Source organism: Artibeus jamaicensis, unplaced genomic scaffold (assembly GCF_021234435.1).
Source record: "Artibeus jamaicensis isolate MK-2021 breed Jamaican fruit bat unplaced genomic scaffold, CSHL_Jam_final contig_797, whole genome shotgun sequence".
Classification (NCBI taxonomy): Eukaryota; Metazoa; Chordata; class Mammalia; order Chiroptera; family Phyllostomidae; genus Artibeus; species Artibeus jamaicensis.
Genome location: NW_026521977.1, coordinates 7,574,288 through 7,595,741, shown reverse-complemented (window position 1 = coordinate 7,595,741; position 21,454 = coordinate 7,574,288). Strand labels below are relative to the sequence as shown.

The 21,454-nt window shown below is 52.8% G+C and overlaps 1 protein-coding gene across 11 annotated transcripts in view; it reads left to right on the top strand.

Annotated features, from left to right (window-relative positions):
• PLEKHA7 (pleckstrin homology domain containing A7) overlaps positions 1-21,454 on the top strand; it is a 208,471-nt gene that overhangs the window by 179,678 nt on the left and 7,339 nt on the right. For all 11 annotated transcript variants that reach the window (XM_053673020.1, XM_037150583.2, XM_037150591.2 and 8 more), the window contains 11 exons: positions 3,331-3,399; positions 3,575-3,655; positions 4,924-5,073; positions 5,635-5,736; positions 11,171-11,279; positions 11,423-11,649; positions 14,190-14,378; positions 14,475-14,592; positions 16,424-16,527; positions 17,166-17,366; positions 20,169-20,324. In XM_053673020.1, the coding sequence (XP_053528995.1) occupies positions 3,331-3,399; positions 3,575-3,655; positions 4,924-5,073; positions 5,635-5,736; positions 11,171-11,279; positions 11,423-11,649; positions 14,190-14,378; positions 14,475-14,592; positions 16,424-16,527; positions 17,166-17,366; positions 20,169-20,324 (1,506 nt within the window). The remainder of the gene's footprint in view (positions 1-3,330; positions 3,400-3,574; positions 3,656-4,923; positions 5,074-5,634; positions 5,737-11,170; positions 11,280-11,422; positions 11,650-14,189; positions 14,379-14,474; positions 14,593-16,423; positions 16,528-17,165; positions 17,367-20,168; positions 20,325-21,454) is intronic.

The window sequence follows — 21,454 nt, the reverse complement described above, 5'->3', positions numbered from 1 at the left end:
CCCAGCTTGCTGCCAGCTTGTGTCGTGTCCCCATTCTCGCTTGTCTGCCTCCATGGGGAGGCCTGACCTAGACAGAGACCAGCATGGTCGGGGCAGTTGAGCATGAGTTTCTTGGGAGGAGGGAGTGGTCGCTCCTGCTCACCTTGGAGGAGCTGGGGTGGCCTCAGATCCCACTGTGGACCCGGGGTTAAGGGGGCTCTTCTTCAGGGCAGAGTGTTGCTGTCTGCAGCTGGACTAGAACAGAACGGGGCCTCCCCTCCCCGCTTTGGCTGATGCAGACCCAGTGCCGGCAACACCGCCAGATCTTGTTGCACTCCTAGGGAGGCTGCGGGCTGGGGAGCGCGTGCTGTGTCCAGCCGCCCTGGGCCCAGAGGACAGGCATCTGGGGGTGTGGGGAGAGGAGAGCGAGGTGCCCGGAGGGCCTTCAGTTCCTTTCTGATGCAGACATTCTTTCAAAGGGAGATGTGCCCATGACTTCCACCTTTTCTGGTGAAGTGATGCCGGGGACCCATTGTTGAAGTTTTAAATGGATTTAAGCATTGCTAACACAAAGCACGGTTTTAAAAGGAAAATTAGATGTAATACACTGCTTGCGGGTATGCCTTGGTAGCCTCGGCTCTCTGGGACAGAACCAAAGTCAGGAGCTTACAGGGCCTCTGAGCTTTGTCCACACAATCTCGAAGCCCAGCTCAAAAGCCCGTGGCCTTCACTCCACGGGAGCAGGTCTCAGCGCAGCCAGCTCGCCTCGTTTTGTCACATTCACAGGCTCACTGAGCAAACGTTTCCCAAATATCCTCAGTGCGAGGGGCCCTGGCTGGGCTTTGAGGATACAGAGAAACTAGGTCACAGCCCGCACAGTCACCCCTAATTAGGTTAGCCTCTAGAAGGGGAGACAGAGCATTTCACTGATGTGCTAAGGCCCTCAGTGGGAGACACAGGGTGGGAGCAGCCCCCCTGAAGGGCGCCGAGCCCAGCGGGAGGGGGGAGATGGGGGAAGCAGCAAGTGTGTCGCCTGCGCTGAGTTTCTACTCCCAACAGACTCAGCCACGTGTGGATTCCTAGCTCTCAGCGCCTTCAAAGCAGCACATTCATAGGAGAGAAGAGGAATCTTTGAAAAGAGGGAGTGCTAATATCCTAAGAAAGAAAAAAAAAAACATTACGTGTCAATCTAAAATGAAAATAAAAGCACAGAAATTTGGGAGCATTTCATCAAGGGGCGCAAATAGCCCTAAATACAAGCTTCTAAGAAATTCTGTATTACTGATTTTTAAATAATGACTGATTCATCCCCCCAAGAAAGTGGGGGTATGTTGAGTATATATCCATCATTCTGTGAAGGCAGTGAAGGGCATGCTTTTTAGTAACCTTTCCACCAAAAAGTTTAAATGATTCGGCTTTCTTGGATGCCTTTTCTACGTGGAACGCCTCACTTGATCCCCAGTGGTGCTGGGCAAACGGGCTTCATGTTGTTAGCTTCTCTGCCTTGCTGTTTTAGTATCGAAAACACGTCATTTGTAAAGATTGTCAGCGAAATAAGGGGAAGAGCTTTGCTGGGAGGAAAAGTTCCCAAAGCATATCTCACTTTGAAAGTGATGCCTTCCTGGGAAATGAGCCAAGTGCCAGCCCCTTGGAGGGCAGGCAAGCTCTTTGCCCGCTGTTTTATTGAGGGCGACGATGGTGCGAAGTGCGGATTCACCTGCATCTACCTGCTGGGTTCCCTGAGTCTGAAGCCCCAATTCCTGCTTGGGAAGTTCAGCTGTTCGAGGTTCACAAGCATTAGCTCCTCCACCCCCCTCTCTGCTTCTGCCCTGACAGAGCCTGTGTGTTCGTGGATTGTTGCTGTTGTCAGTGTGTTCCGTGACTGTGTGCACATAACCTTGTCAGTTTGAGGAGCGGAATTTGGCTGGAGTACTGTTTTTCCCAGGAAGTCTGCAGCACTGACCCACAAGCATTTCCCTTTGGCCCACCGCAATGCAATAAGAATTTGCTGAGTGCCTTTCTGTGTGCCAGGCCTTATGCTCAGGGCTGACTTCACCAAGATAAATGAGACAGCGGTCCCTGCCCTCTACTGTGCAACCAAAGGGAGCGCAGGAATGGGTGGGGGCAGGTCTACAGCCAGGCTCAGTCCTCAGGCCAAGGCATGGATGGAGAAGACATTCTCCTTTGAACTTGCCCTTGGCTAATGATGACTGTCAAGGAGAGGGAGTATAGGACAGTTGGGCACGGGGATGGGAGGAGCTTGAGTTCTGAGGCGAATGCATGCCAATGTATTTCTGTTTCTGATTCACATTCACAAACTTCCTGGACCTCCCAGATGGAGTAGGGGGAAAGCGAGGGCCATCTCTCTAGCAGCTATCTGTCCGTCCACGCTGGGATGCTCTGCGTGCTACACACTACCAATCTTGGCCGTGGTTAGCTACACCCTCTTTCCCTGGTCAGATCTGCAAGGTAGAGTTCAGCAAGGCGACCTCTGCTACACAGGGCACATTCAGCCTGGCTCTTCCTGCCCCTGGCCTGGCCATGGTGGGCGGCACATCTGTGTAGAAGTCCCCCCTCCTACACAGCTGTTGGCAAGGAGGTTTGGGGGAGATGAAAACAAGGGCTACAGCGTAGGGTTAAGCTTCACAGGGGTCAGTGAGAGATGGGTGGCAGGTTGCCACCTGGGTCAAGGGAAGGGCGGGAAATGTGGACTCCCACCCGCCTGTAAGTTTGGGTGGCTTTTGTCTCCTGCCTGGTGGTCTCCTTTCTTGAGAGGACAGAGTAACTTGTAACTTACACAAGTACGGCCTACCCTCGCTTATCCAGGGTCCTTTGAAAACGCCAGCTAGGAGTTAGGCAGGTTCCTTCTTCCCTTGGCCAGATCCTCTTCCCAGATAGTTCGGGTAGGGAGGCGGGCTGCTCAGAGACTCCCTCCAGCTAAGGCTTGGCAATGTCCAGATTTGTGTGTTCCCCCTGGTCTGGCCACCCCATTGGCCTAGATGTTTGACCCCAGGTTCAGTAGCAAAACTCTTTCTTATTAATGGCAAATTTTCCAAGATTCATAGTAATTTTGCGCAAATAGAAGCTGCTCAGTTGATGATACTATAACTTGAACCTCTGTATTTCCTTTAATTTGAGAAATTTACAAGTGCCACTAAAATCTTGAAAAGGTTTTTTTTCCCCCCCTAAAATGAAATAGGCCTGAAAAATAAAAGCAAGCAGTGCCTGAGGTTTTGCCCCTCCTGTGCCGTGACCCTACCTGCCACTGACCCACCGTGGGGCTCACTTTCCTTCCTGAGCTTTGATCCCAAATCCTGCAGTTAAATCCCCTTTTACTTGTTCCCCTCACAGATGACAGGCCGGGACCTCCTCAAAGATCGAAGCCTAAAGCCGGTGAAGATTGCTGAGAGTGACATTGACGTGAGTGAGCAGAGTGGCGGGCCTGCTCCCCTGCCACCTGCCATCTCCAGACCCGGGGTGGGCAGCTGCAGGAAGGGTTTGGACGGTTCTGTAGCCAGAGGCCTTCTGATTCCACCCCAAGGCTGCACCCTTTGCTCCTCATCCCAGGCCTTCTCCAACCTGTTCTTGCTCACAGGTTAAACTGAGCATCTTCTGTGAACAAGATAGGATCCTCCAGGACTTGGAAGACAAGATACGAGCCCTCAAGGAGAACAAAGTATGTATCAGTTTTGCATAATCTTAGGCTGGGCGGAATAGGGGGTGTGTCTTTTCTCTGTCATAGACTGGATGGTATCAGATAGACACCTCAGAGGGAGGCCTCAGCCTGCTACCCCGGCCCTCTTCCTCTCGTCCCCCTCTTCTTCTCTGGCCCTCCGCTCCCTGGAGGCCCGGCGAGGTGAGCCTGGGAGAGGAGGGCTCCGCCGCCTTGTCTGTGTTGATGTCCCCGGGCCCCCGAGGACCTGGGCCGTGGAGGAAGCAAGACTGGATGGGAGGGTGGGAATGGACCGCAGCGGAGGTGGGGGGCCCGGATGTTTGTTCTCTCAGACACTTAGTGGGAATGTTTTTCTTTATTGCACTTTCCAAAATAGATTTTGTTTATTTACCACATTTTGCCATATATAATGTGCACCCACATTTTGGCCCAATGTTTCATTTTCATTTTTTAATTCCGGTTATTTGTTTATTTAGATACTTGTTTTTTTTGTATTGTAAAGGAATTTTGGCATTAACTTTTGAACATGTGGATATCATTGCTTTCTATGCATTATACTCTTAATGCATAAGCATAAATAAAAGAATGAAAAACATTTATATAGATATGGAATCAATACTACCCATGTATAATGCACATCCTTATTTTTCCCTCAAAAATTTGGGCCAAAAAAATGTACATTTTACATAACAAAATACAGTACTTTCAGAGAGTGGGAAGGGAGGGAGAAAGAGAGGGAGAGAAACCTTAAGGAGCCAGAGAAAGGTCAATCACTTGCCTCTCCCATGCCCGCTACTGGGGGCCCGACCGGAGACCCAGCATGTTACCCGGGCATGTGCCCTGACTGGGGAATCAAACCTGCGACCTTTCTGTTGTGAGGTGATGCCCAACCCATTGAGCCACACCAGTTAGGGCTCTTTATTGCAGTTTAACCAGGTGTTATATTTGTGACACTGAAAGTTTATTACATGTCCTTTGTTCCAAAGAACTTAAAAGAGTTTTCCATTGACTCAGATTTATCCTCACTGTTTATCCCATAAGGAGCCAGAAGCCTTGCACCCATTTTGTAAATGAGGAAACTGAGGCACAGAGCTATTGGGTAACTCGCCCCAGGCCACCCAATGAGCAGAGTCAGAGCTGGACCCAGAAACCCTGTCAGGCCCCAGATGGACACTTGCCCCTTCGGTCGAGGTTTAACCCCTGGCGTGGTATGGGAGGCCTCCAGGGACTGTCCCGTGACCGTCCTGCACTTTGCCCCTCACCCGGCGTAGGACCAGCTGGAGTCCGTGCTGGAGGTGCTGCACCGGCAGATGGAGCAGTACCGAGACCAGCCGCAGCACCTGGAGAAGATCGCCTACCAGCAGAGGTTGCTGCAGGAGGACCTCGTCCACATCCGGGCAGAGCTCTCCAGAGAGTCCACTGTGCGTAGAGGGTGGGGAGGGTGCAGACACTTCCCCTCAGGGTGGGCTGGGCGGGGGCTGCTCTTCTCATCTCTCCTACTACAATTGATTTGAGGGGGGGGCAAGAGTCTTGGGGCAGCAGGCTGCCTCCTGGCAGTAGCTTACCTTGTTCAGGGGTGGCATGTCCAGGGCTGCCTTAGGGTCCTGTCCATTAGCAACTCCTGGGTGGCTACAGTGACATTCAGGGCACCAGATTTCTCAGAGAAGCCCATAAGGTTTTTTCCTGATCTGTATGCAGATAATTCTGCAATGTCAGCATCTCCACTTTATTTGTTCATCTGATGTGGGGCAGGCCGTTGCTACCAGGGCTGAGAACCACAGTGTCCCCAACGATATAAGTACGACAGGACAGTGCAGAGGCTGGGGTCAGAGCGTGCATGAGAAGACAGCCCATGTCCCTCTCTCACCAGACAGGCCCGAGGAGACCTATGGGGCTCCCCTTCCCTCTCCCCCTGGCTGGGCTGCGCAAGGGGCTTCTGGGGGTGGGGACAAAAGAACTGGAAGTGTCTCCTTGGCCAACAGGAGATGGAGAACGCCTGGAATGAGTACCTGAAGCTGGAGAGCGATGTGGAGCAGCTGAAGCAGACCCTGCAGGAGCGCCACAGAAGGGCCTTTTTTTTCCAGGTGACTCCAGGGCCCTTCATCCCGCCTGAGTTCTGATTTCTTGGGAGCCCCTCCCAGGGCCTTCTCTCCCTCCAGGGGGACCCAGACTCTTCCCGGGAATCTCTGCCCCCAGTCCCTGTCTTTCTGCTCTTAGACAAACTCTGTGGCACTTTTGTGAGGGTTTTACATTTGGGAAAATAGCCTCAAGAGAAGACAGATACCAACCTTAAGACCCTTATAGAGACTTGAGCATGATCAGTATTTCTTAGTTCTTGGCCCATCTTGGCCTCCTAGTTACTGACTCAGACAGCAGGAGGGAGCCCCGCCCCCTTCCTTCCTCAGGGTCCTGAAACTAGATGATATCCAGCCTTCACCTGAGGAGCTAGTGTGACTCCAGGAGGTGCCTCTGGTCTCCGGGCAGTCATTAGCATTTCTGGAAGCCAGGCTAGGAGATACCCATCACTGTGGCCCCTGCCCCACTCAGGAAAGGCAGCCTTAGCGCCCTGCTTCCGCCACCCTTAGAAACCACACTGCCCTGCTGACATTGGCCTCTGCCCCCTCAGGTGAGGGAGAAAAGGCTCTGCGTGGTTTTTCTTCTCCCAGTTGGGTCCTCCAGATGCCCACTGTTTGCTCACCGTGGTCCCCAGCCAAGCTCTAGCCCCAACCCTCAATGTTTTAAAAATGGAAAATCACCTGCTTTCAAACCCAACTTCAGATCTCTAGCTCCCTGTCCAGGGCCCTGACAGGCATTCGACTTATTTGAGTTCAGTGAGCATTAACTGAGGCTTTTTGTAGGGAGACAGGATGCTGGGCCAGCTTTGGGGCTCGGCCTGCTAAATGGCGAACTACTTCCAGCCAAGGCTCCTCATTCAAGTGATTTAATGAATGTGTCGACTGCTGACGTCAGCCTTACCCCAAAAAGGGATGGAAATTCTGACTGGGAGGCTTCTCCCAGGCCCTGCTTTCCCCCCCTCTCAGCATTCGGAGCTGGTCCCCGAGAGCCGGTCCAGGGCCACTTGGGGACTTGTGCCTGTGGCTCCCGGCTGGCCTGCTCAGCTCCCAGGACTTGTCTGTCTCCCACAGCTGCTGGTTTTCCCTATAACTTCCCCTCATCCAAGCTGACTAGCGTTTCCCTATTCTTTTTTGTATCTGTAGCACTTAGCCTAGTGGTTCGAAATAGTAGGTGAATATTGACCAAGTCTTTCAAATGATTATTTCTCATTACTAGTTTCTCACACTGTCCTTTCCTGTTATATGTATCTTCCTGGACTTGAGTGAGCCAGATTAATTTTAGCAGTAGGGTTTTTTTAGCTGTTTGTCCCTTATGTTTTTGATTCTACAAATAACACACGAATACATCTCTTTGAAAAGGCCGAACAATGAGAAGCAAAAACAAAAAAATAAACAGAAGCTCCCTTTCCCGCCTTCCCCTTTCTGCCCCGGACCACCGCCCTCCCCAGTGTAATGAGGGCCAGCTGTTTGCAGCGTTGCACCCCCCCCATCACTTTCTTCACGTTTCCAAATATGCACACACATGGGACTACAGAATGCATTTGGGGTGGCAGCTAAGTGTGTTTACGGAGGAATCTATCTTATACCTTGTTCAATGACTCACTTTTTTTAAGGGATTTTATTTACTTCTTTTTAGAGAGAGGGTAAGGGAGGGAGAAAGGAGAGAAACATCAATACATGGTTGCCTCTGCACACCCCTCAGCTGGGGACCTGGCCCGAAACCCAGGCATGTGCCCCTACTGGGAATCATACCTGTGACCCCGTGGTTCTTAGGCTGTTGGTCAATCCACTGAGCCACACCAGCCAGGGCAATTGGTTGCTTTAAAAAAAAAATTATTTATTTATCTTTAGAAGGGAAGGAGAGAGGGAGAGAAATATCAATGTATGGTTGCTTCTCGTGCGTCCCCTGCTGGGAACTGGCCCCTGCTGGGAAGTGGCCTGCAATCCAGTCATGTGCCCTGACTGGTGCCCTGACTGGGAATCGAACCATGATCCTTTGGTTCACAGACCTGTGCTCAATCCACTGAGATACACCAGCCAGGGCCCAATAACTCACTTTTTTGTTATAACCTTAACGTTGTAGAAATCTTTCTTGGAAAAATACTCAAGTTTATGCTGCCTGATACGGTGGCTATTTAAACTTAAACTCAAATTAATCAAAATTAACTCCCGTTAAAAATGTATTCCTCAGTCACACTAGAGTCATTTCAGCTGCTCAGGAGCCACGTGAGGCTGGGGGTTACGACAGTACAGGCGGGAGGAGATTCCCGGAATCCCAGAAAGTTGTCCTGGACACCGCTGGTCTAAGTGAGCAGTTTTCAACCCGTGTGCTGCAAGAATTTTTAAAACACGCAATGCTGTTTCATCGGGACCACCGACCTCTTTCCCTTAGATCGTCAAATAAAAAAATGACAACAGCCAACACAACAATAGCCATCTGGTGTGAATGAATCAGAATTATACCTGTGTTTATTTTTGTCAGATCAGTAAGAAGCATCTTTTTTCACGTGCCACAGAATTTTAGTTATTAGTTTTTATGTGTGCTGTGAGATGGAAAAGACAGGAAATGTCTGGTCTGAGTAAGTGAAATTAAATCAGCTCTTCACTCTGTAGTGTGGATATCTTCTGACGGACATGCAGTGTCGCTTGCAGCGCGGTTTGCTTGTATGAAAGGTGCCTCAGTGAGCATCTGCATTACCACCTTTTCCAGCCCAGTTATGAGCATTTATCCAAGACAGGTGCCCGGAGTGGACCTGGCAGGCTCAAAGGACGGTGCCTCTTCCGTGGGGGTGGGCACTGCCCGACCACCATCTAACAGGCTGTGCTCGTTGCCCCCCCCACACACACAGGGAATGGGAGCACTGGACCTGCCTACCCACGTCCTCGCCAGCACTTGATGTTATCAGTGTTTTGTTTTTGCCAGTCTACCTGCTGGAAAAGGACATCTTGTTTTAATTTGCATTTACTTAGTTACTAGTAGATTGAACCCCTTTTCATGTAATTACTGGCCATTCATATTTCTACTGTGCCTTACTTACTTCAGGTGGTTTTATATACAGCAGGCCCAGAAACTGTTTTTCCCCATCCAAAAAGCAAATGGGTTTAATGTACAGGTCTTTTCATGGACCCGCTAGTCAGTCAGTAAAGCAAAGGCCAGTTTGAAGCCCGGGCCCCGCTGCTTGATTGGCACCTCGCTCGGTGGCAGGGCTGACACTTTCCCTGAATGCCACCACAGCCTGGGAAGCCCACAAAGCCCTTCTTCACGCTGGCTGTGGGCTGACTTCTTTGGGGTGACTCCAGGCCGGGCGAGCTGTTAGAGTCCCGAGTGACTCACTCTTGCAGCCCCACGCGCCCTTTCTCAGTAAGGGGCCTGGAAGTGCGCCCCCCTGTAGCCAGGCTTGGCTGGGAGAAAATTCATTAGAGACGAGTGGCTCTATTTACGAAGATTTTCATGGCCACCTGTGCGGGGAAGCCAGAGAATAAAAGGACATGTAGGTGACTGTGAGGGGCAGTGATGAGTGAGGCTACCTGTTGTACGTTGTACTTGAACGTTGTACTTCGGGACAACGTTCCAGCCTTCACTGAATGTAGTACCCAGGAGCCTTCCTGCTCAGCCTGGGGTGGGGATACAGGCATGGAACCCCCTGCCTTGCTCCCCGAAAACTTCCTCCACCTTGTCATTAAGTTGTGAAATTTCACCACCCTTCTCTTACACATGGGGTGGCGGGAAGACAGAGTTGGGTGGGGTTGTGAACTGGCAGGTGGAAGTGTGTGAACAGGCTGCCGAAAGAGAGGGAGAGTTGCTTTTAACGCCCTGCCCCTCCTTCACCTGCTCGCAGCTTCACCTGCTCCCAGCGCTCTGCTTGGGAACCCCAGCTCCAGAGTTCAGCCTGTAGCTTGTACACACTCTCTGGGCTCAGAAACATGTCTGTTTTGGGACAGCTGTGCTTCGTGAGGAGCTGAGCATCAAGTCCGTCATTTGCTTCTCAGCCCTGAGGATGTGACTTGGTGTTTTAACCGTGGGGGGAGATTGGGAGTCGGAGCCCCATTAGGAGGGAGGCCTCGGACATCACGGCTGTTGGACATTATTGGATCAGGGACTCTTAAGTGATTGGTCCTTTAGTCATTCAACAGATGTGTACTGAGCATCTGCTGAGAGCCTGCCCCGGGGGGCGGCGCTGGCAGAACACCCAGTCAGGTTGCAGAGTCAGACAGGTCCCCAAGCATGTGAGGCCCCTCCTGTCTGTGGGTGGCCAGTGCCCTGAGGGGAGATGTGGATGTGACACTTTCTGTCCTCCCCCATGGTGATTTAAAAATGGAAAGAATACTCTATTTGATGTTTAAACAAGTCTATTAAAAGATGCCTGGGGTCCCTTAATCATGGCAGACCCTGCTTAGGTCTCCCCGGGGCCTCGTCCTGGCCAGTTTCAGGTGTGATTGTCAGAGTGCGTGTGGCCCTGTAGCCTGGCTCTTCCCCAGAGCTTTGTAAAATAGCAGCTTCATCATCTAATTCCCTGTTAACATGTGCAGTTTTCTCCAAAGAAACCTTGTACCTGTTCATAGTCCCTCCCCACCCTCAACTCCCACTCCTGCTCTAGCCAACCACTGACCTACTTTCTGTCTTTAGGGGTTTACCTATTCTGCACATTTCATATACATGGAATCATACAATATGTGGCCTTTTGCATCTGGCATCTTTCACATAACACACTATTTCCAAGGTCCATCCATGGAATACTATTCATCAGTACCGCATTCCTTTTTACTACCAAGTAATTCTCATGGCCCACTGTACTCTGGACTAAACTTCAAATCCCAAGATTTTGAAAGCTGCTCTTTATAGTCTAGGGAAGATGTAACCTCTGGTCCTTGCCTTCTCTTCCCTTCTGCCATGGTTGCCTACGACAGTCTGTTTTCTAAAACTGTGGTAAAATACACATAGCATTAAATTTACCACCCTAGCCATTTGCAGGTAGACGGTGGTGTTCAGTGTCTTTGCACTGCTGTGCACCCATCTCCACAAACGGTTTTATCTGCAGGACTGGAGTTCTGTTCCCATGGAACAGCACCCCCCCTTCCTCCCCGCTCTGCAGCCCCGGCCCCCACCTCTGCTCTCTGTCTCCGAATGTGACTCCTGTAGACGCCGCATGGAGGGGAATCATGCAGTGTTTAAGGCAGTCTGTTTTTAAATTAGGTGGAGCTAGGCAAGGCGGACTGGTGGGGGCTGCTCAGAAATCTCTCTCCTGGGCCCAGGGCATCTTCCAAGTCTGTGCTTCCGAACGAAGCTGGGGAGCAGGCTTGGCTGTAGCCCCGGTGGGGTTTCCCGAGGACATGCTGCCTTCCCAGGGTGAGGGGCCCTGTCTGACACGACAGCCCAAGTCCTGAGAAGGACCCTCTCATAAGGAGCTAAGAAGGAAACGAACCACCGCCTGGTCTTCCTTAGGAGAAGTCGCAGATACAGAAGGATCTCTGGAGGATCGAAGATGTCATTGCAGGCCTGAGTGCGAATAAAGAGAACTTCAGAATCCTGGTGGACTCGGTCAAGAACCCGGGTGAGCGGCATCTGCCTCCAGGCCAGCACGCGGGACGGGGGCATGACCCTGGAGGTGGGGGTCGGGCCCAGGTGCTGTCAGTCACTCCTCCCAGGAAGTGGTTCTTTGTTCCAATCCATCCTTTGTTTCCCTCTGCCCCTCAGAGAGAAAAACGGTGCCTTTGTTTCCTCACCCGCCTGTGCCTTCCCTCTCCACTTTGGAGAGCAAACCGCCCCCGCAGCCCAGCCCGCCCACCAGCCCCGTGCGGACCCCGCTGGAGGTTCGACTCTTCCCCCAGCTGCAAACCTACTTGCCGTACCGACCTCACCCACCCCAGCTGAGGAAGGTGATGTCTCCTGTTCAGTCACCAACCAAGACGAAGCCCAAAGTTGTAAGTATGACGACCAGGAGCTGGACGTCGCCTTTTCCTCTCTGGCAGGTGACTGTCACTCTCTGTCTTCTGGTCAGCTCTCTTCGGAGAGAAGTTTTTAGGGAAACACGGGGAGATAGAACCAGCCAGAGTGCTGAGTCACGAACGTTAGGAGTGGAGGCCTGCCATCGGACCTCAGACTCCAGAATTAGAAGGGCCCTCGAGATAATCCAGCCCAACCCTCCCATTGTGCAGTGGGGAAAACAGGTCCAGCAAAGGAAGTGACTGAGATGGGTAGGTGGGACTTGTGATCTGTACCGTGCAGAGAGGAGGTGTGTGGCTGCTCCTTGCAAACCTGCAGCTGCACTTGCCTGCAGGCAGTGAGCTCACCTACCAGAAGAGTATCCTTATCTTCACCTCAGGTGCGCACTCTGCTGGGTTGTAGGATATCTGATCCTCGAAATAACCTCGTGGAGTATAGACAGGAAGGTCAGGATCCCCATTTCACAGACAAGGGAACTGAGGCCCAAAGGTGTTAAAATTTGCTCAAGGTCTCCGTATTAGTAGATTCAATCCACATCTCCTGACCATCCTCGGTGCCATCTGTCATCTTAACTGAACATTCATCCCAGGTCCCCAGGCTAGATTAGTGGTGCTTGTGGTTGCCTGGGCCAGTCCCTTGGCTTGCTTGGCATGGAAAGGGGCCAGGCCCTTGGCAGAGTCTGGGACAACAGGGGACTTCAAGGAAACAGAAGGTGTGGTCAGGTACATGGTAGCTCATGTCTCCAAGGCCCGGCCAGCGCTGGCTGGAGAACACAGGGGGTCCGGTCTGAGTGACCTTGCATAAGACATCACAGCAGTTTCCCCCTGTGCACAACACGCGGCCTTGAATAGACATCACAGAGGCGGCTCTTTACAGCTGGGCCCTCTGGGGCTCGGGGGCGGGGCTTTTTGAGTGGGGTCAGGGTCAGGGTCACGGTGGGGGTCCCCTCCCCCCTCCTCTAGTAAGTCATATATATTCACCAGTTTCACCATTTTTATTACTGTTTGCTTATTTTATATTTGTGAAGTAATTATTTCCTAAAATTGACATAGAGCAGGAATATATAATTTAACAAATAATAATAAGGAGACCACCCATGTTACACCAACACCCAGATCAAGAAAAAGAGCTTTGCAGCAACCAGAGGCCCTCGGGCCTGTGGGTCCCTTTCCAGGGTGAGGCTCTTTCTGCCGGCGGTGCCTGCCGTCTGGACTTTGGGTACTTTCCTTGCCTTTTCTTTTTTTAAGTGTCGCTACGTAAGGTTGCATGTCTCAATACTTTAGTTTTGGTCTAAATTCAACACTGTGTTTATTCTTTTGTATCTTGCATCTTCAACATTTGAGGCTTCTGAGGTTCATCCACATCGGTACATGTAGCTACAGTTCTTTCAGTTTCATTTGGCTTAGTTTCTTGAATTTAATGTCATTTACGTTTTTATTAGATAATACTCTCAAAGGGCACAAAATCAAAAGAGACTTTAAAACATAATAAAATGTCTCTCTTCCGCCCTCTGCCTCCAGACATTCTGTTGCCTTCAATCAAGGGCAATCGATGTTCCGCATTTATCTTTCTGGGGCGCTTTTTAGAAATGGGTGATTCCGAGACCTTGCCAGGGAGCCTGGGGGGATGACTCTCACACAGTGAAGAAATGTGTTACGGAAGAAGAATGCTGATAAACCCTTGCAAGGCAAGCTTGCAGCACCCTTTCCTGAACTGGCAGAATTCTGAAAAACAAAGCAAAATGAGACTAAGAAAGAGGGAGTCTAGGAGGAAGGAGTCTCAATGGCCTTTAGTCCCAGGAGTAGGCGTCTGTGGAGGCCGGGAGCCAGGCTGCTGATCTGTAGAGAAGCCACAGCCCTCCGAGTGTTGGGGACCCACAAGGGTTGGGGTGGAGCGGGGTTTGAGGAAAATAGTGGCATCCATCGTCCCCAGGGAGTGGGTGGTGAGGCAGGCAGTGAGTCACCCATTCTGATGGCCTGTTCTGCCCCCAGGTCGGCAAAGAGGATACTTTGTAACTGTTCACATTTCTGATGGAGGGGGCAGGAGGAGGTAGAATGTCCTGGCTTAGCTCTCTAGCATCCGGGGACCTGCAGGGACAGGGGGTGGTGCAGTCTGAGCACCTTGGAGCGGGGCTGAGGCCTGGGGTGGGGGCGCTGTCACAGACTTACCAGTGAGTGCAGAGCTGCTGGCCTGCTCCTCGAACCGTGCATTGCAAGCAAGTGGAGTAAGAGAACAGAGCCAGGAGACCTGAGTCCTGGATCTGGGGACACTGTACATATAGGCAACCCCTTGAAAGATGGAAAATGTATGAATCCAAAGAAAAATGGATTTGGAGCCGAGGTATCACATTCTTCACAGCTCAGCCAGGGGAAATGTTGGCATCTTTGGGCGGAAGTGGTCCTGCTCGGCAGGCCCGAGGCGGCCTGTTCCGACGCTCTGGGCCACCACGGTGGGGGGCCCCTCGAGTCCTTCCCACTCCCTCTCACTGGGCACTGGTTCTGTTCCTTTTTCTGCACAGGAGGACGAGGCGCCTCCGAGGCCCCCACTCCCTGAGCTCTACAGCCCCGAGGACCAGCCCCCGGCCGTGCCGCCTCTGCCCAGGGAGGCCACCATCATCCGGCACACCTCAGTGAGGGGCCTCAAGCGGCAGTCGGACGAGAGGAAGCGAGACCGGGAGCAGGGGCAGTGTGTGAACGGGGACCCGAGGGTGAGCAGGGAGGACCCAGGGTCGCTGGCCGTGAACGGGCAGAGGGACGGTGGCACGGTGCTGGGCAGGTGCGACAGCCCCCGACTGTGCCCACAGGTGGAGCTCCGGTCCTATGTTAGTGAGCCTGAGCTGACGACTTTCAGTGGGGACGCGGCCCAGCCTTCCCTGGGGCTTGTAGGCTCTGACAGCGGGTACCAGACGCTGCCAGGCAGAGGTAAGGCAGCACTCTCCAGGGGTGCTTTCTGGGGACCCCTGTACTACCAACCACTGCTCCCCAGCCCTCACTCGGTACCTTGCACCCTTCTGCCTGAGCCCTGGGCTGTCAAGGGCTCCGGGGAGGGCCCGCCCCTCCTTTCTCTGGCCCACATCCTGGTTCTCTTTCTCCTTCTCGCAGCTGTTCTGGAAGTAAGGTAACAGCAGGTACCGTAAAGTTGGGCACTGTGTCTGTCACATTAAGCACTGCATAATCACTTAGTTAATATTCATAGTAACCCAATGAGGAAAGTGCTATTATATCTCTGTTTCAGAGATAAGAAAACTCAGAGAAATTAAGGAACTTGCTAATTAGCTAATGACTGATAGAAGCAGAATCCAGTCCCAGTGTCCGGGCCCCAGAGCCACCACACGCCACAGCCTGTGGTGTTGGGTTCCAGGGTCCGCGTGGCTGTCTGGGGCCTTCAGGGGACTGTGACCTCTGTGTCACTCTAAGACTCAATGAGTCCTTTCTTTAAACAAGCCCACTTTTCTCTTCAGTTGGGCCTTCTCACTGCCCTCCCTTCACTCTTCAAGACCGGGATGGGAACAGACTTAGGCCCTTAGGCTCACTGTACCCCATTTCTCCGTAGCCAGACCCCTCCCCCAGAACGCTTTATCAGGGGAGGCCTCCTGGAACCTCATGCTCCCTCATTCGTTTCTCCTGTCTGCTGCTGGAGGTGGACGGTCCAGTGCTGTTCCCACTTTGGCCAGGTGGCCATGCAGCCATGGTTCCGAAGTTGGGTGACTCCCAGCTCACACTGTCTAGGTTTGAACTTGTCCCTGCAGGGTGTGGCTCTGGGGCCACAGTAAAGCTGTATACAGTGCCCCGAGGCCCTGTCCCCTTCATTTATTATGGCCTAGAGGTGCTTATCCGTGGCAGTAGTGGTGACAGTTCTTCGTTGCTTGGGATTCTCTAGACACCGTAGGTCACTTATCATTCTCTTGCCCACGTGCTAAACCCTCACGGTGTCCTCAGTCAGCAGGATGCCCTGTTCCAGATGTTACGAACCACCTCCGACAAGAACTGCTGCCTGTGCAGAAAGCACAGTCTGTGGCACCAGCCAGCCACGGTGAGGTGACTCCTCAAAGCCGCAGGACCCGGACATGGGGAGCACAGGGTCAGCGATGCTCCTACCATGTGACCGTGGACAAATCTCTTAACCTCTTAGATTATGCGCCTCTACAATGGTCAAGTAACGCTTACTTTGTAGGGCCAGTGAGACAGACTCTAACAGTGCCTGACATAGTAGGTGCTCACTGAATGGTGCCTTCTTCTGTCTCTATCTTTACTCATGGATCCCGTCAACCAGGCGTTGTGGAATTTGCAACCCGGTTAGACAGGCATGGCGGTGCTCCGGTCGGTGACCAGAGTACTGAGGAATCTCAGGGTTGCTGACTCTGCCCCGGGGCATCTCAGGAGCCTCCACTCGGGCAGGCTCTCCAGAGGGCCGTGCAGGATGCCCGCGAGTCCGTCAGGAGACGGGTGACGGTGCTCCCACCACTCCATCCTGTCCGTCTGCCCAGCAGCCCCGGCCTTCGGCTCATGAGGGAAGACTAGGGGAGTCCACAGGTCTTTAGGGACGCCGTCCCCAGTGGGGGAGAGGGCACCGCTGGGCTGGCCTCTCATCTTCTACACGGGGCCTTGCTCTTTCAGGCCCCAGGGAGGAAGAAGAGTGGATTGTAGGCTGAGCCCCTGTGGTCCCTTCACAGCAGTGGGAGATGATTAAGGAGGGGCTGGTGGCCTCTCTACCCCACCACAAATATTCCTGCATTTCTCTTTCCTCACTAAGGGCTCTCAGGGTCCACATCAAGGCTCCAGCAGTCGTCCACCATTGCTCCCTACGTCACCCTCCGGAGGGGTCTGAATGCCGAAAGCAGCAAGATGCCCTTCCCTGTGAGTGGCCTTGAGAAGTTGTCGAGGGGCTCGGTGCTCCCTCACGCACAGAGGGACGGGCTCCAAGGTGCATGGTGACTGGCGATCCTTTGAGCCCTGGGGATGGTCTCTGAGGTGATCTCAGCCCCTCCTGAGCTCAGGGTTCCTGTCACCGTGTGCTCAGTGACGTCTTCCCCACTCCCCACCAAGGGGGCATCACGCTGCCCTTTTCATTTCCCGAGGAGCAGCCCTTCCTGTTTTTCTTCCCGGCGTGTCAGGCTGGGAGGAGGGAGCCCAGGAAGTCTGAACCCTGAATTCAGACCCCACCACGGGCTGTGTGTGTGCCTGCCTGGGCAGGCCAGGGGTTCAGTGTCTGCATCTGCAGAATGGGGTGCTGCCCAGGGGTCCTGTGAGGGCCAGGGGTATCATGTCTATGAGTTAGCATAGAGGAAGTGGCTCTCTGTGGCTGAGAGGAGTCCACTGGGTAGAGCGTGTGTGTGTGTGTGTGTGTGTGTGTGTGTGTGTGTGTGTGAGAGAGAGAGAGAGAGAGAGAGAGAGGTGGGGGGCAGACAGACAAAGAACGGGCATGAAGCCGGCAGCATGGCTGCCTGCTGTGCTTCCAGCCCAGCTGCTCTGTCTCTTGCCTGCTTCCTCCTCAGAGACCCAAGAGTGCCTTGGAGCGCCTGTACTCAGGGGACCACCAGCGAAGCAAGATGAGTGCGGAGGAGCAGCTGGAGCGCATGAAGCGGCACCAGAAGGCCCTGGTCCGGGAGCGCAAGAGGACGCTGAGCCAAGGAGAGAGGACGGGTCTGCCCTCGTCTCGCTACCTCAGCCACCCGCTCCCGGGAGATCTCGGCTCAGTATGTTAGGAGGGTCCAAGCAGGCGGGGCTGGGACAGGGAGCAGAGCTTCCCCGAGTCCCCCAAACACAGGCACAACACAGCCCTGAGAAAGCGGGCTGTTGACCTGGATGGTTCAGAGCACACCTCATGGGTGGCTGGGCCAGAGGGTGACTGGGGAGCAGAGCCAGTGTGAGGATGTCACTGCAGGGGTCTGGAAGGCTGAGGACGTGTCCAGTCAGTTCTCTGCGCCGAGCTTCAAAGAGACCTTAGTGGCCATTTGGAGTCCCTCAGCTGAGTCAAGGACTTGGGAATATGTACAGGGTTCGAGGATTCAAGGATGGAGGAGGAAGTTGGTGATATGATTTGATGAGGAGGTGTACGAGCCCACCAGCCTCCCAAACTTCCAAGCAGATGCCCTGTGGGGCAACTGAGCACAGGGTCATGTCCCCCAACTCAGGGCTGTGGTTTCCCATCGCAAGTGGTGCTCACTGGCCTCATGGTGCCCCAGGAAAGCCAGGGAATTTGTGCTGCCCCCTGGTGGTGCTCCCAGGCACTGCGCCCTGCCCACAGTCGCCTTAGGTTCCTTTTGTATACATCCCGTTTGACTTTTCCCAAGGCCTCTCTAGCCCAGCTGGTTCTTTCCCTAATTCATTGCACAAGCTCTTTTGCTTTTAGTGTTACTGCTCATTGCCTCTCTAATCCTGCCTGATTGTGTTTACAAAAGCTTCTAATTTGCATTGAACATTCTCTAACTGGCCTGTGCTCTTTGTTAGCAGGCAATAGCAGCTCTCGACTCTGTAGCCTAGTGAGCACTCCCGTGTGTGGCTCTCCTTTCTGCTGCCTACTTCACGCAGGCCTACTCTCTCGTAACCCACTCACCCCTAAAGCTGCCCCGTAAGACTGAGCCGACCCGCCACCTGAGGGCCGTGGTCACTGGCAGAGGTCTGGGCATGATGAACTTCTCAAAGTCCATGTCTCACATCTGGACAGTGGACACGGACTTCAGAGGTTGTGCATTTGAATAAATTCTATCAGGTCTAACGTGGTTTGGTTTAATTCCTTCAGTTCCATCGCACAATTCCTTACGGAAAACTGTTTGTGTTTTTGGTATTTAATAACTTGAACAGATAGCAAGACATACTACGTTCTGTCTTCAGAGGGTCTCTCTGCAGCTGTTAGCTCAGACACCCGAGGGCCAAGGCCCGGGACACTCCCATCCTGAAAAGCTGCGAAGCCAGTAACTTTTAAACTTTATCACCAAATGCCATGTGGGGTGACACTGACCTCTTACAACTGGGTGTCTCAAATGTGGGAAGGTTATCTAAAAGTCGTAACTTGAATACCTTGTAATTTTTCTCTTAAAAAAGGAAAGACTTGATGTAAGTCTCTGTATCGGCGCCAATAAACGTGTTGCTTAATGACGACGGATTGGCGTGGTTCTTCCCCAGGGCACCCGGCAGAGCCTAGCAACCTTTTCTGTTTGTGGGAACAATCAGGCTGGCTTTAAACGAGGGCTTCTCTCTCCATCTGGGGCACATGTGAGCATGTAAAAATGTGCTTTTTCCTTGTGAATCATTAAATTAATTTTTCATCACTGAGATGTCAACTGCCTAATCCTTTCATACTGTGATTGGAAACCTAAGAGCGATTCTGTTGGCTCGGAATCAGTCCCGAGAGCTTGTGCATGAATGGGTGAAATGTGCTGATAATGGCTGTGGGTCTGGGGCTTTGCGGGGGACCTGAAGGGTCATCAAAGGCAATCACGACCACCTGGGGCTCTGTGAGGTCATGGGGTGGGAGGGAGGAGGTGGCCTGGGCTGGAGCGGCATCTGGCTTCTGCTCAAGAGAAGGGAGGTTTTGAGCCTGGTCCCTCCTCCCAGGACCTGCTCAGAGTCTAAGGCCCCTGGGGCGCGGGCCGGGCAGCTGATTAGGAGGGCTGCCTCGGAGTCGCACAGTTGTGCTTGATCTTAAAATGGCCAGTTAGACTTTCCCCTGTGAGGAGATACTTGTTAAAAGGCTGATACTGAGCTACAACCTTGAAAATGTTGCATGAGTATTAGCATTTCAGTTTTACATGGTTTTGTTTCTTTTCCAACTTGAACTTTTGCCCCAAATAGGTGCCATGACACACAGCAGTTTATCTGCCTCACTGGCCCCAAGCTGTGCCTGCTTGGACCTCCCCAGTCCTGCTGTGGGTGCAGTAGGCCCGCCCCTGTGTGGATCCTGTTGGGAGTACCCATTACAGAGGCTCTCGACTATTCCACTTGCTTACCAGGGTCTCAGAGGGCTTGTTTCTTCCATTGTTTCTGAGCTGGGACATATGGCTCCTGAATAGAAAGCCCTCTATGACCGAGGGGTCATAGAGGGCAACAGAAGGGGCAAATCCCTTCTCCAGAGTTCTCGCAGGTTGTTTTGGGGTCACCCTTTTGGACCCGAGATCCTCCTGTATCCCCGGGGGCCATTGTGAGTCTAAAGTCATGGTTGTTCAGCCTGTGCCCTGGGGATGCATGTTGGATCCCTCGGGGGACCTCGATCAGAAAGGAGCAGCTTGGAGTCAGGCCATAGAAAAGGGGACAGAGGCCTCATTCTCCTTTACTCAGAAAGTCACAGCATACACCAGGGACTGTCTGTGTCATAAAGCTGCTGCCTTATTGTAGAGATGGTGAGGCTGAGGCCCCTGGTCACAGAGCTCTTCCCTGATGGGTCACAGGCCCATTTTCCCAAGGACCCCAGGGCCTGCAAGACCATTCAGAAGGGGACCGGCGTGGCTCCCGCAGAAGTCAGGAAGTGGCTACATTTAACCCTCTTGTTCTGTTGCCAGTGGAAGCGCGAGCAGGACTTTGACCTGCAGTTGCTGGACCGCGCCGTGCAAGGGGAAAGAAAGGACGAGGAGAATGGCTGGTTGAAAGTACAGGCCATGCCTGTCACTGAGCTGGATCTGGAACCGCAAGACTATGACTTGGACATCAGCAGAGAGGTGAGGGCAGGGGCTTCCTTCCTGCTCCCCCAGGAGGCGTGGCCTTCGGTCTCCCAGCCTGACCCACCCTCTCGGCCCCGGGACTGTTGTCCTCAGTGGAGACAAGGCTCAGCTTCAGTTTGGCCCAGGAAATAGGATGGATAGTAGATTGAGTCAATAAAAGGAGCCCAGGGTTTTGATGGCGGGTTCGAATCTAGCTGTCTGTAATTTGGGGCAAGGCATTGAACATCTCTGTGCCTCAGTTTCCTCAATGGTAGAGTGAGCTGTGATGAGGATGAACTGACTCCCGGTGCTGCCCAGAGGATCAACAGTGATCAGAAGGCCATGAGCACAGGGCCAGGCGTGTAACAGGCATGTGATGGCGGTAGTTATGGTTAGGAAGTGTTGCTTGCAGAACCCGGGACTGGCTTTGCAACCGGCTCCTCAGGCCAACTTGGGCAATCAGACTTGGGGGAAAGAGCAGGTTGGAAAAAGCACAGGTGAAATTTCCAGCTGCTGCAGAGGCTCGGAGACCTGCATAGTTCTAGCCTGCGTTCTTCTGGCACCCTCTGGTGGCTCAAATTCATCATGACTGGCAAGCCTGGGAAAACAGGTAACCCCTGGGTCTCTCTCTCGTCGTCAGGAACGGCTCTACCTGGGAGAAGAGAAAGGGAGTCAGAGGGTGACAGATGCAGAGTATTCAGGACATAGGTGGTCTCCTGTGGCCTCTATTGTGTAATTCATAAGCTCTTTAGATTAGAGTTTAATGGCTGTTTGATTCACTTTTGTCTCCCAAACACTGGGCCAGCACATAGTAGGTGCTCTATAAATATTTGCTGAATGACAACTCTCTTAAATGAATCACAGTAGCGTGCAGATATCCCAAAAACATGTACATGAGGACAGGCCGGCCCTGAAATCGAACGAGAGGAAATGCTCACACATGTGCAGGGTGGATTTAGCAGTGTGGGGGCACATGAACACTTCTGCAGGGTCAGTTCTGGGGTTGGCTGCGGCTCCAGGGGTTCATGAGTCCCCCGCCCTCAGACCTTTTGCTTTGGCACCCCCGAAACAGCCAAAGGTCTGTGCTTTCTCAGATTCACAAAAGAAGCTTCTACACTGGCAGTGAAAGTGTGTTTTATAGTGTCCTG